Source organism: Myxocyprinus asiaticus, chromosome 30 (genome assembly GCF_019703515.2).
Source record: "Myxocyprinus asiaticus isolate MX2 ecotype Aquarium Trade chromosome 30, UBuf_Myxa_2, whole genome shotgun sequence".
Classification (NCBI taxonomy): Eukaryota; Metazoa; Chordata; class Actinopteri; order Cypriniformes; family Catostomidae; genus Myxocyprinus; species Myxocyprinus asiaticus.
The window spans coordinates 12794321-12814897 of NC_059373.1; the positions used below are offsets into that span (position 1 = coordinate 12794321).

A 20577-nucleotide genomic window follows, 5' to 3' on the forward strand; every position below is an offset into this window, starting at 1 on the left:
ATTGATACTCAGTGTAAGTTTTTCAATAGCATACTGTCTCTAATGCTTACTTTCCCTTTTTTTGTATCCATACATGCCTTTTGAGTTCCATATGCATGCTGGGGAAGATTAAACAAACGATGAAAGGAAATCCACTTGGAAACTGCGGAGGGTTGTTTCAGACAGGGGGAGAGAGAAAGGAGGGGACGTTCACACACACACTCCCACTGTATTGACTGAGAGTCGACACAGCAGTCTGAGCAGAACTGAGCTCATCAACTGCGCACCTGCCTCCGGTTCTCTCTCTCACACAGCGAGGTAACGAGAGAACAGTGACAGGATAAAGAAAAGAGGCTTAAGTAATAAAGCAAGGAGGAACGTGGCAGAGGAGAGACAAATCTAGAGAGATATCTCCGGTACTCAGATCCCCCAAAGACATAGAGCAGGTATGTTTACTCTTTTAGTAAATGTCTGTAGTTTCTGTGTCACTGATCTAACAGTATTGTAACTTTCTGATTCTACCCATAAGTTACTCTTCTTTTTAAGGTACAAGTTACCCAAAAAATTGAAAAGCCGTCATCATTTACTCACCCTCATATTGTTCCAAAACCGTATTTCTCTCTTTTTTTTTTTTTTTTTTTTTTTCCATGGAATACAAAAGTAGATTCAGGAGATTCACATTAGGCAGAATGTTTAGTGTCAGTCATCATTCACTTGAATTTTACGGAAAGAAATATGCAGCGAAAGGTGTCTCAGGCTGTCAGTCCCTAACATTATGCATTTTGTGTTTTTTGTTTTTTTTTGTTTTGTTTTTTACTGAAGAGAAAATCTTACAGGTTTGGAACAACATGATGGTTGTCAACAATGACATAATTTTCATTTTTGGGTGAACTATCCCTTTAACTGATATTTTTGTTTTTTTGTTTTTGTTTTTCTCATGTCCTGATCCATCACTCATTTCCTCTCACCTGCTTCTGTTCTCACCATACATGTTATAAATGTATGCAGTAATGCTTTTTTAGGGTCATACGTGATAGGAGATTGTCAATTTAAAATTCAAGCTCACTTTTAATTCAAAGACTGCACATCTGAGCATGTGCATGTACTGTACTTGTATGTGTAAGTAGATAACTGTGTAAAGAACAAAGACTTTAACACTTCATCATCATGCAAGTCAAACTATATATAAAAGGGGAGGGAACGGTTCTGTCTAATTCTACAAAGAAGATAAATAGGATGTGTATTTCAACTTTAATGACTCCATCCAGGCAAAGTGTTTGCAATTCTGACATAAAAACCCAGAGACATTATTAAAAACAGCTTTAATACATGTAGCTCTCAGTGAATTTTACAAGACTACAGCAAAACCAGTAATTCAGTACCACAAATAATATATTCAAAGTGTGGAAAATTAGAGCCCTGTTCTTTAATTGCTGATGTGACATTGCTTTACGTTCTGCCCAACTTCTGTGTTCCACGGAAGAATTTATTTTTTTTTTTTTTACCAGTTTGAAGCAACATATGGATAAGTAAATCATGACAATTTTCATTTTTGGATGAACTATCCCTTTAAGCTTCATCTTTTTCATTTATCTAACTGGCCCTCCCAGTTTATTGCAAGATTTCTGTCCAACGCCAAGGATATGCTGGAATTCAGCTTCACCCTCAACCATAAGCAAAACAATCTCAGCAGAACATCCACATATTGCTCATTCACACGTGATTGTATCTAGTGAGATGAATGTCACAAGAAGATGACCTACGGTTAGTATTTCACTCACAGTGCAGCTCTAGGGCTGATATGAGTGACATGCTAAGAAGTCAAACTCAGAGAGAGAGAGATAGCAGAGCTGAGAGATTGGAAGTGAGAGGAATGGGGTAAGAGATGATTTTGAATCTGTGAAATGTGAGGGGAATGTGTTTTCATCAACTTTCTTATTCTGCCAGGCCAACCTGCTCCTCTCCCCGATACCAACCTGCAGAACACTACACACAAACACTTACACACTCACACCCAGACTCTCACCCTGTCTTCATAGAACTCAATTTACTGTCACATTTAAGTCATAAATTGAGTTGATCTCATTCCTTTAAAAAAAGTAATGTGGTGGTACCAGGGTACAGTAATGTATGCATGCACTGATGAATACCATATTCATATACTATGGGATTTACATATACTCCAAGGTACATTCCTTTAAGGAACACCACGTTAATACAGTGGTACATATCCAAAAACATGGTATTACTATGGTACATGTTCAGGTACCATGGTAATGTCACAATACTTCATGGTAATTTTTGTTGTTGTTACACCCCTTAAAAAAAAGACCCTCAGAGTACAAAAATATCTTACTTTTTTGTTGGTTGTTTTGTTTGTTTGTTTGTTTTTTGGATATGTACCATGGTAGTACCATGGTATTTATTAATTCTGTGAGGGTACATTTTTGTAAGTAATGTCCAGATCAGATCTAGGTTGATGGTATAGTTCACCCAAAAATAAAAATTCTCTCAACATTTACTCACCCTCATGCCATCCCAGATGTATATGACTTTCTTTCTTCTGCTGATCACAAATATCTCAGCTCTGTAGGTCCATACAATGCAAGTGAATGGTGGCCAGATTTTGAAGCTCCAAAAAGCACACAAAGGCAGCATAAAAGTAATCCATACGACTCCAGTGGTTAAATCCTTGTCTTCTGAAGTGATATAATAGGTGTGGGTGAAAACAGATCAATATTTAAATTATTTTTTACTATAAATATCTACTTTCACTTCCACATTCTTCTCCTTTTGGCAATTCACATCCTTTGACCATTTCGCCACCTACAGATCGGGACTGGTCAAAGGTGGAGATTGACAGTAAAAAGGACTTAAATATTGATCTGTTTCTCACCCACACTTATCATATTGCTTCTGAAGACATGGATTTAACATCTGGAGTTGTATAGATTATTTTTAAGCTGCCTTTATATGCTTTTTGGAGCTTCAAATTGCTGGCCATCATTCACTTGCATTGTATTGACCTACAGAGCCGAGATATTCTTCTAAAAATCTTTGTGTTCAGGAGAAGTCACACATCTGTGGTGAGTAAATGAGAGAATTTTTATTTTTGGGTGAACAATTCCTTCAACATTCATTCACATTCACAACATTCACATACCATGGATGTAAAATGCTTTTGCGCATGTGCCATGTATCTGTATTTTTGGTAATGTAAGGGTAATTCTTTGCAAGTGATGTATTTCTAAACTATGTTAACACTGGGTACAGTTCAATAAAAAGAGGTATTAAAATTATAGTATGGTGTCAGTTGGCAATATCATGGTACTTTGATATATACCATGACACTGCATGATTACCATATTCATGTTTTATTGTATTTACACAGAGTATGGTATTATGAAATATTATATTCCATATAATATTGAAATATAGATATGGTATTTTTATATTATGTTAATAATGTATTATGGTATTTACATTACTATAGAGCAAAAATCTTAATTACCATTGTGCTTTTTGTGAGTTGTTACATGTAATGATAATATATTAAAAGAGGTAATAAAATTGTAGTTATTTGTGCATATTACATCTGCACAATTTCACTATACTACAAACTAAAAGAGTAATACCATGGAATAAGGGTTTTCCTTTGTGAGAGTGAGACATTAGGAGAGTAAATCAGGCTTTTCTTTATTGCATCATTTCAACAATCTCTCGTCTCTGTTGGTTACCCAAGCCCCAACACTACCACCACCTTGCAGTCGATGTGCTCTCAACTTATTATCCTTCCCTATCATCTTGCCTAAATTTAGCTCTGCATCTTTATTTTCCGCTGTTTTCTTCCGTTACCCTCACGTGTTCTGCTGAGAGCTGTGCAGGAAGTGTATGGTGTGTATGTGTACGTGGTTAAGGTGTGGGAATACAGGAGTATGTGCCTTTGCGTCAAGATAAACTCGAAGTTGTAGATACTACTTAGCACATACTTACATACTTAGCATATAAAACTGTCCAGAAGGAAATTTTATTTTATTTTTTACTATTACCCCTCCCAAGCCCACCCTGGCCCCCAACAACATCCCAGTGGTCATACATGATTATAGACGCGCACACACCAAAAAAAAATAATAATAATCACACATCCAGAAATGCCAGATATCTGCCCCATTTCCCCACAAACAAATTCAATTTCCCCAGTCTTCTAAATGACCCTTCTTCAAAGGCTGCAACCCTCCCCACCTCTGAGCACCACTCCTGAAATGAGGGCACTCCAGCCAACCTCCATCCCCTTAAAAATATCTGTCTGGTGATCATGACACTGGTTAGGACCCAACTCATTAGGTGTCTATTCTCTACATCAATGACCGCCCCATCGCCCAAAATAGAGTCTTGGGCAAAATGAAACCCAAGTGCCCAATACATCACATACAAAACTCTGAACCTTCAACCAAAACTCCTGGAACTTAAAACCCCCTCCCTCACAATCCACTCTGACCAGCAGAAAGGGTACTTATTAATACATAATTTTGGGTTCAGCCATATGCTCGAGGCAACATTTAAATAAATGTCCGAATTAAACACTCTGGACACTTTTGTCCATACCCAGTACAAATGCGAGATAACGGGGTGTAACTTAACTTCTCCGATTTGTTTGATAGGCTTTCTAATGGTGAAATAGGAAGTTCTTGCCCCTGTTCAATACAAACCCAGGGAGGGGCTCTCTTAGGTGGAAGCGACCAATGAGCCAAATGTCTGAGACCAAATGCATAATAATAAAACAAAATCTTGGTTAGGCCTAGCCCACCTTTGTCAATCAGCCTATGCAGCTTACTGAAATATAATCTGGGACGTTTCCCATTCCAAATGAAGGACTTCACTATGCTATACAATTGCTTGAAATAAGAGAGGGGGACATCTACAGGGAGAGATTGTAGCAGGTAGTTGAATTTTGGAATACAATTTAAATACATTTTAATAACATTAACCTTCCCAATCATAGATAAATGTAATGAAGGCCACCTGCCCACATCGCTCAAGCCTTTTTATTAAAGGGTCAAAATTCACTCTAACAAAATCACACACATTTGCTGGAAATAAAATACCCAAATACTTAATGCCCTGTTTGGGCCACTGGAAGGTGCCCAGCTGAAAATCCGTTACTGGGCAGTACGCTGTCAGAGCCAAAGCTTTGGATTTAGACCAATTAACTCTGTATCCCGAGAATTTAGAAAAGGAATTAATAATCCTGTGGAGGCAAGGCATAGATCTAGTAGGGTCAGAGACGAATAATAAAATATCATCTGCGTAAAGCAGAAGCTTAGTGCCACACCTCCCGCCACCACCCATGGAAAATCATCCTCCTTTCTTATCGTGGCTGCTAATGGTTCCAGGGCAAGACAGAACAATAATGGGGAAAGAGGGCAACCCTGCCAGGTGCCCCTATCCAGAGTAAAATAATCTGAAATTAATCCATTTGTTTGTACCGCCACTACCGTGTGTCTATAAAGTAACTTAATCCATCCAATAAACGTACTCCCAAACTCGTACGTTTCCAAAATCTTAAAAAGATAATCCCATTCTACCATATCAAACACCTTTTCGGCATCAAGTGAGATGGCAGCAACCGGAGTCTGATCATTTGCCACTGACCACATGATATTGATGAAACGCCTAATGATATCAGAAGAGCTGTGGCCCCAAATAAACCCCACCTGATCTGTATGTATAAGAGATGTTATAACTTAATCGGTTAGCCAAAATTTTTTGTTTTCAGTTTGACATTCAGTAATGACATTGTGTTCCAAAGTATGCTTTCCAAAGTATCAAAAGTCTCCGTTCTCAGTGTTGTTCCAGTGTGGATGAGAAAAAAGAAAAATATTATTAGTGTAAATGTGGCATTAGGTCTCATTTATAACTTTGGATATACAGGGAAGAGTGTATTGAACTATGAAATCAATGTGGATGGCATAGCTTAGATCATTTGGTGTTGGAAGAATTTGATGAAAAATTATTAAATTCATATACAGTAGAAATTTCTATCTTGACTGCACACTTTATGGTCTTGTAAAAAATCTGAGCACAGTTTGAGACATTGTTGAGATCTCACCTGCAACTCTTGAGGTGGCAGATGTGAGATTACTTTTTATCTTTTTCAGAAGAAAAATCTGAGAGAAGAGTCTTAGGCAAAGCCTCTATTTGCTCTCAATTTAATCTCATTGGACAAAACGGTTGAGAGATTAAAGAGATTTTATGATTTCTTTCTTTCCTATGGAATAAAGCTATAAACATTGATTTGCTTTAATTTTTTGTCTCAGTGTCAGTCTACAACAAAGGAACCTTTATCTTCTTACTAAGACCTGTGTAATAACATTTGTGTTAATGTCTCAAAGCTTGTGTAAACTGGTCTTTAGGTTATATTGCAAATTCAGTTGAGATGAGGACTCTGTTGTTTGTTTTTCTGCTCTTATAACTCTCCAAATGTTGTCTCAGTAACTTTTAGCAAATCAACGTTCCAAGCTGTCGATCTGTTGCTGGGAGATTGGCGTCAGTAATGATGTGATTGTTAGGCTTGTGAAATGGACTGAGTGGAACCGGATGCTTGACTCCCAACATTAACTTCACATAACACAGGTGTGAAAACACACAGGCTGAGTATCTCCAGTGAATTAGACATTTACTGTATATTCCAGCTGTAGGGTTCATAATAAAGGCATGTTGTCCTAGTAATTTGGTAATTTAGATCACTCTTTGATTCCTGTTGAATAACTAATCTAAAAAATCGAGGATTGTTACCAGTGATTTCCATCTTTTTACTGTTTTCCACTGTTTTGTGCAATAAAGGAGATAACAGAGATTACCCAGAGTGTTGGAGATTTCACAGCTATGTGGCTTGAGCAGATAAACGACACTGTCACACTTGAGGCAGTATTTTGTAATCTAGAACAATCTATTCTAAAAGGACAAAGGAGGGATAACTGTTTTTGTATGTGTGGTGGAGTTGTACTTGAACTAATTCCAATGTTTCATAGGAAATTCTAAAAGGATGAAGAAATGCTTCTGTGTTCATCTAGGGACGTCCTTTCTTGGGTATAAAGTGCTACATCAGAACAGACATTCTAGGTTAGGTTTTCCATCTCATGTTCTCCATTCATCTTTGAGAGTTATAAATGGTGTGCATAGTTTGCTTGAAGTTAAAAAGACAGAAGTCTGGTTTGCATATTTATCAATTTTTTTTAGCATATGGTTTCATAGTAATACCATGTTTTTTTGGGGGGGGGGAAACATGATGGTAAATACACTAGGTATATGAATATGCATTACCATGGTATTACCATTCCGTTTATTTATCTTGCAGATGTACTGATGTAACTTCAAACAGTGCATTTATGGATTTTTATATATGTTATCAGTAATACTTTGCAAATACTTAATGTTTTAGAGGTTAACATCAGTTAATTCATGAGGAAGCATAAACTTAAAATTAATGTTAATATACATAAAACCTTTAATTAAAAAAAAAGAAAAAAGTCAAACCTTGAGGCTAATGGGCTCCAACCAAAAATCATGCCACGGTAGAAATCACTGAGAACACATTGTTTCCCCATTCTGATGGCTGATGTGATCATTAACTGAAGCTCCTGACCCGTATCTGCATGTTTTATGCATTGCACTGCTGCAAAATGATTGGCTGATTAATCACATGAATAAGTAGGTGTTCATGTGTACCTAATAACGTGATTACTGAGTATTTATGTATAAAATATGTACACACACAGTATACTGTATATTGTATATGTAGAATTTAACATTGAAGAAATATTCTGGGTTCAATACATTTTAACCTCAATCAGCTGCATAATGTTGATTACCACAAAAAAAAATAACTAACTCATCCTTCCTTAAAAAAATAAAAAATAAAAAAAATGGTAAAAAGAAGCAAAAATCGAGGTTACGGTGAGGCACTTAATATGGAAGTGAATGGAGCCGATTTTTGGAGGGTTTAAAGACAGAAATGTGAAGCTTATAATTTTACAGAAGCACTTACCTTCTTATTTTGTTAAATCTCTTATATTATTTGAGCTGTAACATTGTTTAATTTCAGTTTACAGTTTACTGCATTATGTCGTCATGGCAACAAAGTTGCAAAATTGGATAATAGTTGGGAAACCATTACATCATTCTTAAATTGTTAAAACTCTTATTGTTAACATCTTGTGGCTATACTTTTGAAACAGTGAGTAGTATAATGTTTGCCAATTGGCCCCATTCACTTCCATTGTAAGTGCCCCACTGAAGCCCAGTTTTGTGCTTTTTTTTTTTGTTTTTTTTTTTTGTTTTTTTTTTACAGAAGAGGAGGGATGAGTCAAAATAATTTGAGGTAATCAATATTATGCTACAAATGCTGTCGATTGAGCTCAACTTGTATTGAACCCAGAATATTCCTTTAACCAAATTATTAAATGCTGTAAATGTATTCTTCAATGTTAATTCATGTTAACTACTGTGTTAACTAATGTTAATGTAGACAAAGTTGTTGTAAAGTTTTACCATTTTATCAGTTTGTATGATCCCTGGGAACCATCTATTAGCCCTACCATGGCACCACACAGTACTTTTTTGTAAGTGTCTGTCCTGATTTACTCATATTCAGGTGTCCTAAAATATCACCCCATCCCTGATCCACAACACCAGCCATCCATCCTTTCCCGTCCCATCTTCATTCCCTATCATGTCATTATTGCGTGGTTAATGCTTGTCACGGTGACTGAGCTTGTCCGGTTCCTCTCGGTTTCACCTGTTCTGGCTCATCAAACGTTGACACGGAAATGCTGGCAGCTATCCACCCATCACTAATGGTGTGTGTTAGTGCTGGCAGCCAGGGCCCAGGGTACATGGCTCCGCTGTCAGATCACGTTAGCTCGATCTATATGTGACTCTCATTAGCATTAGCCACACATTTCACTGTTTGATTGGTTGTATAGTCACAGATCAAATATGAAGTCCTCTGTCTTATCTGATTGCTGCTTCTGGTTACCATGGAGATGGTGTGTATGATTTCAAGGGGGCATTGTAGATGCCACAAGATGTTTTGTGAATGTGTGTTGCTGTTAAAGGTTGATGCTTGAAGGTTGATTATCTTTCCAATTAGCCTTTATGTTATGTTCCCATGTGTGACGTGTCTGTGTGAATTCGTGTGTGGATCTGAATGTTTGTGGTTGTGAAAAGAGGTGCCGTCATGCCCTCCCTTTGGTTTTGCACATGTTCATATTCTATTTCAATGTCAATCAAACTTAATTAGCATGACAATTAGGGACTGCTGCCAAGGCAATCAGTTAAATCAATAATGCAGCTTTGAATAAATGAATATTTCAGGCAAATTATCTATATTCATCTATCTCATTTTCTCTCTCTCTTTCCATGTGTGAAGAGATGGGCTGTAAGTTGCTGAAGCCCAGAGGTTCAGATGAAGCTCCAGGAAAGATCTACTCCACACTTAGAAGAGCGCAGGTGGAGACTCAGTCAGAAGTGGCCTACACATACCACTACCTGGACTTCCTGTTAGGAAAGGAAGGTAAACTTGTTCCTTTCCTAACACTTTTGGATGTTTCAAAACTTAGTGTGTTGCATTGCTGCCTACTGCCTGCATAGGCAACTGCCTTCTAATGGTGTGTTCACATCGTGTTAATCAAAATTACTGTAATTAAGAGATGGCAACTCAGAGATTCTACTTGGAGCTGTACATGTCCTCGGATCTCGGAAGTTATTTGTTTCTATAGCAACACTCATTATGCCAAAACTACAGCTCTGGAAAATATTAAGAGACCACTGCAAAATTATCAGTTTCTCTGGATTTACTATTTATAGGTATGTGTGTGAGTAAAATGAACATTTTTATTTTATTCTATAAAGTACTGACAGCATTTCTCCCAAATTCCAAATAAAAATATTGTCATTTAGAGCATTTATTTGCAGAAAATGGCAACTGGTCAAAATAACAAAAAAGATGCAGTGTTTTCAGACCTCAAATAATGAAAAGAAAACAAGTTCATATTCATTTTTAAACAACACAATACTAATGTTTTAACTTAGGAAGAGTTCAGAAATCAGTATTTGGTGGAATAACCCTGATTTTCAATCACAGCTTTCATGCATCTTGGCATGCTCTCTACCAGTCTTTCACATTGCTGTTGGGTGACTTTATGCCACTCCTGGCACAAAAATTCAAGCAGCTTGGATTTGTTTGATGGCTTGCGGACATCCATCTTCCTCTTGATTACATTCCATAGGTTTTCAGTGGGGTTCAGGTCTGGAGATTAGGCTGGCCATGATAGTGTCTTGATCCGGTGGTCCTCCATCCACACCTTGATTGACCTGGCTGTATGGCATGGAGCATTATCCTATTGAAAAAAGCATTCCTCAAGTTGGGGAACATTGTCAGAGTAGAAGGAAGCAAGTTTTCTTCCAGAATAACCATGTACGCGGCTTGATTCATGTGTCCTTCACAAAGACGAATCTGCCCGATTCCAGCCTTGCTGAAACACCCCCACATCATTACCTATCCAAATTTCACAGTGGGTGCGAGACACTGTGGCTTGTAGGCCTCTCCAGGTCTCCGTCCAACCATTAGACTACCAGGTGGAGGATGGGGTTATATATATATATATATATATATATGTGTGTGTGTGTGTGTGTGTGTGTGTGTGTGTGTGTGTGTAATATATATACACACACACACACACACACACACACACACACACACACACATATATATATATATATACACACACACACACATATATATATATATATATGTGTGTGTGTGTATGTGTATATATGAGTGTGTGTGTGTGTGTGTATATATATATATATATATATATTACACAAACACACACACACACACACACACACACACACACATATATATATATTGTATATATAAATGTAGTAAATTTGTTTATTTAGAATCGACATTTCTTTTGCCTGGTCCACCATCTTCGATTTTATTTTATTTTTTTTTAACTACTGAATTCATCTAAACATTCTGAGATTGCCTTTTCCTTGAAGGACACATGCAATGCTACCTAGTGGTCACACTATAATGTGCTCCATTCACTCCCATTGAAACGCACCCGAACATGTGAGACCGGAAACACGAGCACAATGGGAAACGACTTGATGATGACACAGCTTATTCATAATGACTCTCCAGTGCCAACGATGATGTAGGTTTTATATTGTCTGAGTTCGGAATGGCATTCTTCCATACAACCCTTATATACTTCTACCATATCAGCAGGGTTGGGAGGGTTACCTTTGAAATGTATTCCACTACAGATTACAGAATACATGCTGTAAAATGTAATTTGTAACGTATTCCATTAGATTACTCAAGGTCAGTAACGTATTCTAAATACTTTGGATTACTTCTTCAGTACTGGTAGATATTTTTCACTTGTTTTGACTATAAAAACTCTGCCAGTACGGTAAGACAAAATACACGTTAAAAATACATTCTCTGAAAAACCTAAATATTTTATGCAGTGTTGTTTCTAAAACAAGATAAATCAAATTGATCTTGTTTTAATGATTTTTAGATATTTTTACAGGAAAACAATACAAAAATAATTATTAAGAATATGATTTTTGCCCTAATATCAAAGGTCTTAATAGAAAAAAAATTATGATTCAGTGTGAATTTTCTTGATAAAATAATATGATCGTGTATGTAAAATGGCTAGAAATAGCATTTTAGTTTAGCATAAAGCTGACAATTTACACAAGGATTATTTCTATTTCTTCTGCTCCAAACTTACTTCAAACTTACTTCTCTGTCTGCTCGTATGAATGTAACACATCATAAGAAAGTGTTTCACTGCTGTTCAAATGCACTTTGGATCGCATCATTTATATGTATAAATGTTTTGCATCTGAAAGGATTAAATATTAAATGAAACAAATGACAATAAAATGCGAAGTAATCTCTTCAGTAATCAAAATACTTTTTGAATGTAACTGTATTCTAATTACCAATGATTTAAATTGTAACTGTAGTGGAATACAGTTACTTATATTTTGTATTTTAAATAAGTAATCCCATTACATGTATTCCGTTACTCCCCAACACTGCATATCAGTCTATGACAGCAATAGTAAGAGTTGTATGCCATTAACACGGTGTTTATTTTGACACATTTAGATCTGTTAAACTCTCACAAATTTGTGTTTTTATGCCAGTACGATTCTCTTTTCATGTGATTTTAATTTTTAAATCATGTTTATTCATAAAGGCAATTCAAAATGATTAAAAATATTGACTCCTTTATTGGTGTGAAGAAACAAACAATATAGGCTTTCTTCTTTTACACACAGGCACTGTATTAAGCATCATATGACCTATTGAAATGAATAGAGTTTCTGGTTATTATCTGGTAATTCAAGCATCTGTCTATTCTGCAATAAAGAAAGCAAACATTGTGCTGTCTGCTGTGACTTAGACTTAGCAATAATGACTAGGTAGGTTCAGCACACAACAAAACAAAGAACAAAGTGTCCGGCTCGTTCCCCGACTGCAACTGGCAAATTCCGCCAATCAGAAAGGCGAGGCGCAGTTGAAGTCGAACACACCTAATTTTGCATGTTTAAACTGAATGTTGAGTTAAAAACTAGAGAACATGATGCAGGTGTTTAGACACATTTTTAAAAGTAGAAGTTCCTTTTTTTTAGTTATATTAATTGCCATTTTTCACCTTGATATAGGTTAGTGGAGAGCTGGGCCTTGTCCCAAATGGCATACTTGATCTTTACTTACGGTCTCGTGGCCTCCATTTGCACATCCCACATGAAGACCACAAGACCGAAGGGCAGGGGTCCCCAAACTTTTTGCTGTCAGGGTCAGGTCACTTTGCTAGGTTTTCAAGGGGGGCCGGAGTGAACCTACGTTATTTTTGTCACAGAAGTTATTCTTCTTTTTTTATTACATGGATTAATTTTACAATTAAAATCCATTCTCAAAGCATAATTTTAAAATTGGTCACTTTATCGTATACATTTCTTAGCAAATTGCTTTAAGGTAGGTCTACTTTGTCATTGTATACATGTTATCTCTGTTCACTGACGTGTGCTTGTCAAGACATGAAGTGGGGGGAAATGTCCAGTCATTTTAACAGAAATTTCATCACGTTTTTCTATTGTAGGCTAACAAGAAAAAACGTAAAATCTTTGTGAATTGTTACATTTTAGCCTACTTCATCTTACATCTGTGGATCCATCCATTGGCTCAAAGAACTTATAATAAGTACTCTATCCAGTAGTGGTGATGATTTTGATTCATCTCAGTGACAAGTCTTCTTAATCTGTTCACCAAAAAGATTTGTTCAGATTAGTTGATTCATTCATTGTCCATTTTTGCAAATTACACTTTTGTGCCAGTATAAGCTGCCAAATGACCATCTTTTACACTTTGAACGAGGAAAAAGAGTTATTCATGATCGGAACAAGTCTAATGATCATTTATTAAAATTTGCGTGTCTACAATTCTACTAAGAGACATCAGCACTGCAGAGTGTTTAAGCATCATGAGCATTTCCCCACAAATGACCTCAAATATCTATCATAATGTGAACTGCTGAGCATGACTTTTTATCAAGCTATACAAAAAAGACAATACTAGCCTAAAAAATAATTATGCGTTTCAATAAAATCCATATGCCATTGTAATAAGTTGTTTATCACTTAATTTTATTCATAATTCATCCAGACAATTTTCTCATTGAACGAGATTGATGAATTGAACAAACAACTTGCCGCCGCCTCTCGTTTAGTTGTTCAGCAGATCCTTGTTAATGATGACTGATTCATGCGTTTTGTTCACGTACAAGTGGACCAGTACGTTTAGTCCCTTTATCTTGTTCAGACTCAAATGACTGACTGGAACTTTAGTGAAGGGGCATATTCGTTCAGCGAGTGAAACCAATGATATGCTCGTTAACAGCCTACCCTTGAATGCTTTTGGCTCACAGTATAGTCAGTCTTACAGGCATGAAAAGCCACCAAAGCAGTCTCGCGCTTCCAGTGTGGGCTGGTCAAAACGTGTGACAAAGATTTCGGAGAGCCGTATTTGGCCTGTGGGCCATAGTTTGGGATCCCTGCCATAGGGTGTCACATTTGACATTTTAGCGCTCAGAAGGGTGCTCACCAGTGCCCCCTTTCAATGCTCCCGCAATGTGCCCTTCAGTTGAGTGCACATCAGTGTGAGTTCCACAGCAGACTACTGCCCAACCGTCCCTGCTGCTGGTCCACTTGACCAATTACAGTGGACTGTAGTTTCCAGCTGGAGGAAAAATCATGGTGGACGAGTCGATATCAAGTGAGAATGAAATATGAAATTATTTAATAAAATGGAGTGTCAGTTTACACTGTGCAAATAGCCCATCTTATTGGCAAAGGCCATTTACACTAACTCCGCCCACCATTGCTCAGACCAAGCTCATTACAGCCACAACAGATTTCTTTAGGGTCAACTGCTGGTCATATGAAGGCGGGCATTTTGAATTTTTTACGATGGGGCAGAGATAACTGTTTAACGAGTTAGACGTTTAGTGGGTTAAGAGAACGGAGAACAGCGTGACTATTTGCACTCCAATAGTTTGCTGGAAACACATGAGTTAACGACAGACAGTGACCTCTGGTGCTGCTGTAGTGGCTCAGAGTTTTACGATGGTGTGAATGTGCTTTTACAAGCTAACGACCAGGGTTTGAATCCCGCATTTGTTCCACTTTTTCCCATGTCTCCACTCTTAATATTTCCTGTAGTACTTATAATGATAAATAAAAGTGATGCCTAGCAGTGATTTGGTCACAGTGAAGGTCGGGGATTTGAAAGAATTTTGTAAAGGAAGGTTAGCGTTTGAGTTAGGTTTAGGGCTAGGGGTTGGTAAATTGTGTCTGTGGCACTCTAAATCAGAGGCGTAGCCAGAAACAAGACCTTGCGTGTGCCAAGAGAAAACTGGGTGTGCAAAAGGATAGGATAATACCATGTCTGACATGATGCAAACAGATGGTAGGTAGACCGCTGATTATGCATAATAGATTTACATATCATCAGAAGAACATTGACAGAACCAATAAAACAGTAAAAACGCAGTACAGTATAGCCTACCTTTTCAAGCGTATCCTCCAAATATTCCACAATATGCATAATATATCATAATTGGGGAATAAAAGAACAACAATGAACTTATTTTGCTTGTATGGACACATGCCATCATGAATAATGAGGCATAAATCCGAACTCAATAGCATAAACTTTCTTAAAGTGTGCGCTTGTTTCCTCAGTCACATGCCCAGCATCTGTTGTCAGAGTGTGTATGTAATCTTAGACAGCCTCTGTAACACATTGGGTATTATTATCATTGGCATAATATTGATGCATTTTACACCCCTACATACTATAAAGCATAAAAAAACTACCATTTCATTTAGGTGTGCAAGCTTTTGGTGGCAGTTGCACACCTTGGCACACCCATGGCTATGCCACTGCTCTAAATAAACACAATAAACACACTGCAGTGATGTCCCTATACTGCATGTTAGTTTTTAAACAGCTATGCAATAATATCTGCTACTATTTGCACCAGAGTGCAAATAGCATTTAACGCTATTTGCTCTTAGTACAAAGAAAATGCTTTTTGTTGCTATTTACACTTAGTGCAAATAGCCTCTGCCTTAATAAATACAAATATTCAAGAGTTAGTTTTAAGTGTCTTCCTTTGCCCTATTCATCAATGTCATGACTTATCAAATTATAATTTGGAAAACTGCATTTATATAAAAAACAATTTCTAAAATGCATCATCTGGCTGAAGTCTTGAAGTCTGTCCAAAATGCATGTTATAACGAATGCACCCTCGTGGCCTCAGTCTGCGCTTGCTTACGTCACCAAAGTCTTGACTTGGAGGAGGACTTCATGGGAGTAGGGTGCCATTTGGTACTGGGCCAGAGAAAGGAATTGACTGGGAGAAGAGGGAATCAGGAAAGGACCTAGAGCCAGGACTCCAACTTGGGTCCCCGTGATGCTGCTGCACCATATGTTAGAGCACTTGCTCACAAGGCTATGGCGCTGACTAAAAATTTTAAGTTCTTTTAACTTGGCGCAGCGTCTTAAAAACATGCCATTCATCCACGTGCTGAAAAACAGCGATACGCGGGGCATCGATCAAAGAAATCCATCTAACGCATGTTTACATAGAAAAGCAAATAAAAAACAGTGCAGATGGATGTAAAAACCCATTAGAGGTGAACGGCCTCTTAGAATTTTGCCAAAGAATATCTATCTTAGGAGGCAGCATAATTCACGACTCGCATTTCAGTACAACTAAAATGTTTTCTATTGAAAACTTAGGGGTGTGACGAGATCTTGTGCCACGAGATCTCGCGATATTAAAACATGATGATATTTCTTGTCGAGGTGAAAAGCTGTCTCACGATATCAGCATGACGGAGTGTGAGGGTGAAATTAGCATAGAAGATGTCCCTGCTGCTTCCACTTTTAAATCGTTTGTGTGGCAGCATTTTGGGTACCAGGTGGAAACGATAAACGGCGACAGAGTGACGGACAAGACACGAACAATATGTAAGCACTGTTAGAAAATAGTGCCGTACACCGCGGCTAACACGAGCACTATGCAAAGACACCTACAGAACCACCACAGCTCTCAACTAAAATCAAACGCGCCTGTGAAGAAAACATTGAAAGGCCAGACAACGCTGACAAATGCCTTTGCATCTCAACTTCCACAGTCAAGTGCTAGAGTGAGCATGTCTTTTCAACTGCAGGAGACATAGTTACTGCCCAAAGGTCTCAACTGCTGCCAGAAAATGTAGACATGCTTATATTCTTGAAAGAGAACATGACCATATCTGAGGCTGGGCTGTGTAGTTGAAACCATCTCTTAGCTCTGTATCATGCTTGAAGAAAATATTTTTGATCAGTCTCTGTTTGCACTTTTAGTATTGAGAGAGTACTACTTTGATTATGGTTGCACTTATTGTTTGCACTTAAATAAGACTAAGAAAAACTTAGTGTTTTTTATTTGTGTTATTTATACTGTTTTTATTTTTGTTCAGTTTGTGGAAAGGGGTAATCAGTATTATGCTACAAATGCTGTTGATTGAGCTTCTCTTGTATTTAACCCGGAATATTCCTTTTCATTTCGCTGTTAACGCCTCATCACACTATGTGTGAAAATGGAGCGTTCCGAAAATGCTTTTCATTACGGCATACTTCTGAAACATATGACATCTGTAAACTGAAAACAGAGCTTTTAAACAAGTGTGGTTGTGTCCAAAGATGCTTTCCTTTTGGAGCAGCCTTTGTGTCAGGACAGCGCCTATGATGTCTTAAAATGCTGCCTCAGTAGGCAGCTAGATTTTGGCATAGAGCTTTTACTGTATCTATGATTGTGAAGTACCATTGCAGGTGCCAATGTTCACACACAAACATTTTCACAAGCCTTTAGTCTGTTTTTGGTTGAGATGAAATCTTGCAAATTCATTCCAACGTCTTTAAAATATACAAAACGGCATATGTCATGATAAATTATTGCTGCTTTCAAAATTCAAAGCAACATATTGATATGTATGCACAAACATTTACAAAGCCCACCTTCAAATACAAAAGTGTAAAGCTTCAAACTGTGAAGAGAAAAAAGTGTGAGATTAGATGAGAGAGAGAGAGAGAGAGTAATAGAGCAAGAGAGCAACCAAACAGTGTATATTCTTTGAGGGCTTATGTTTCTAAATATACTAATGCTGCTTTTGTTGGTGTGCTTTGAGAGACGCAATAATGGATCCTGCTGAATTCAGAGAAAGTGGATGAGAATATGAGACAGGATGAGAGAATGTAAGACACAGATTGAAAGGGGGGAGGGGAGGCCTGCTTATTTTAATGACTTGAAAGCATATGGGTATATATGCCATTATTGGACATAATTACAAAGATGTGACCACATACCTAGTTGTGTATATTTGTGTGTTTGTGTACAGGTGTGTGCCTGCGAGTGTGACCTGAATCAAATATTTATTTATTAAAATCGAATATGTTGGAACTGGGACAGCAGCAATTATTCAGGCTCTGCTCACATGTTTTTTTTTTTTGTGGGTTTTTTTGGGTCATAGTTGGGACTTTTTATTTATTTTTATTTTTTTTGGATTTTCTCCCCTTTTTCTCCCCAATTTGGAATGCCCAATTCCCAATGCACTCTAAGTCGTTGTGGTGGCATAGTGGGTCGCCTCAATCCGGGTGGTGGATGACGAATCTCAGTTGCCTCCACGTCTGAGACTGTCAATCCACGAATCTTATCACATGGCTTGTTGAGCATGTTACCGCGGAGACATAGCGTGCGTGTAGAGATTCTCCGTGACGCTCCCCACCAAGAGCGAACCACAATATTGCGACCACGAGGAGGTTACCCCATGTGACTCTACCCTCCCTAGCAACCGGGCCAATTTGGTTGCTTAGGAGGCCTGGCTGGAGTCACTCAACACCCTGGATTTAAACTCGCGACTCCAGGGGTGGTAGTCAGCGTCTTTACTCACTGAGCTACCCAGGACCCCAGTGGGGACTTACTATTGACATCTGTTGTTTATACTGGGCTAATGGTATTTTCTATCCCCTAAACCTAATCCTCACATAAAGCTTTTAGCATTTTGAGATTCTAATTAAGCCATTATTATTAAGGATGTTTATTAAGCCATTTACCACTTTGTGACCAGTGGCTCACAATGCAGAGAATTTTAGGTTTTACTATCCTTGTGGGTAAATTTGGTCCCCACAATGTTGGCAAAACCTGACACAAACACAGAGATCTCCATTCTCTCTGTTTTAGGTGCTTATCAGTAGACAGGCAGGCAGGTCATTTATATGTAAAATTCACTGATGCCTACAGAGACACCCAGACACTGAGACAAAAAAGAGGTTCCCTGAAAACTGCAGTGACAGCATGTGGGTGAGGCACAGATTTTTGAATATGTTTGTTTGTGTTTGTTTTGGGGCATCAATACTGAAAAAAAATTATAGGCCTAAGTGACTTAAAGAGTGTGAATGTTTGACGGACAAAATAAAAAATAAAAAAATGGGGAGGAATACAAAAACGGACCAGACAGAGAGAGAGAGAATGGCAGGTATCCTTTAAGGATTATCTGATCTTGGAGGTGGGAGGGCTCATTCCTAAGATCTGGGATTTATGCATGTGCGTATGTGTGTTTGAGTGTGTGCTTGTGAAAAAGATTGAACCGGATTTATGGCTAAAATCTTGTTTTAAATTAAATTTGATCTCCATAAATAATACAATTCCACACCATGTCGGGTTATTACTAAATAAAATAAGCAAAGACCCCCAAGGACCCCACATCACAGTCATAAGCAACAAGAATCCCTCATACTTAGGAATCATAAACACTCACTTTAATATTTATGGCATATCAATATTTAGAGAACCGCTGTTTCAATAGGTCAGCACAGCAGAAGCTGTGATGTCTATCTCTATTGGAGTGTTATAGATTTGCTACTATCTAAGTTCAAAGAATCATTTAGAGGTTTTATTCAATCAAACTGAGATGCAATGCCATTAAAAATGTAACAACTTTAAAAATATCATGCACTTCTTAAAGCATGTGTATTTGAAATGGTGAATTTAAGTTTTTATAATCATAACTGTCATTTTGCTTGTTGGTTTGAGGCATAAAACGAGAAAAAGTGGGTTGTTTGGATTTTTAGCACTATACTGATCACACTTGGTGATTAACAGCTTGGGTACAAATCCACACAATATGTTGTGACTGTCTCATTGTTTTAGATGTGTAAGGATTTTTGGATTAAATGGAAAAGTGTTTGAGGGCATAGCGACTAGATACATTGGCCCCCAAAAGTATTTGGATACTAATCCAGACTTAGAAATCTATTTGATACAAAATATCAAATTGTCTGTAATTGATACATGTCCTTTTAAAGTAACTAGAACTTATCACTTTTCTTTTTTAGATTTACCTTTCTATCTATCTGTCTGTCTGTCTATCTAGATCTATCTACAGTATGTCTATTTCTATTTATTATTTATAATCCACTGCAATTACATACTTTTTTTTTTTTTGTTGTTTTTTTTGTGGCTTCAGTGACCAAGGACTTTTTGTTGCCACTTTAGATGCTGCATAGTCTGGTAGATGGATGAATGGATAGATTCATAATCTAGAGGGAAATGTGTTATAAACACATTTCTGAACTGGTGACATTTAACTGAACTAAGTTTCTGCTTCTCATTTTAAACCTTAGACTGGGGATTATTAGTTTAGAGGCCTGCATTCTTTAGGTGGGGCTTGTTGCCTGAAAATGACTGTTTACCCAAATGCTAAACATCCGACTGGTTAAATTCTGCTTTATAATGGTGGCATTTCCCTGTGGTAAATATAGGGACAGTTTACCATATATTTGGCCTTTTGGCAGGAGAGAAATCCTCGTCTTTCATGCATAGCTAAAGTAGTGTGTCTTTTGCCTTAGGCCGTTCTCGTGGTTAATAGACATTGTAAAGTCAAAGACACTTC

At 37.5% G+C, this 20577-nt stretch overlaps 1 protein-coding gene across 1 annotated transcript in view; it reads left to right on the forward strand.

Annotated features, from left to right (window-relative positions):
• The first annotated feature begins 293 nt into the window (after positions 1-293).
• LOC127421292 (raftlin-like) overlaps positions 294-20577 on the forward strand; it is a 37272-nt gene continuing 16988 nt past the window's right edge. Inside the window, exons 1-2 of the mRNA XM_051664197.1 lie at positions 294-425; positions 9410-9553. Of these exons, the coding sequence (XP_051520157.1) occupies positions 9412-9553 (142 nt within the window). The 5' untranslated portion in view covers positions 294-425; positions 9410-9411. The remainder of the gene's footprint in view (positions 426-9409; positions 9554-20577) is intronic.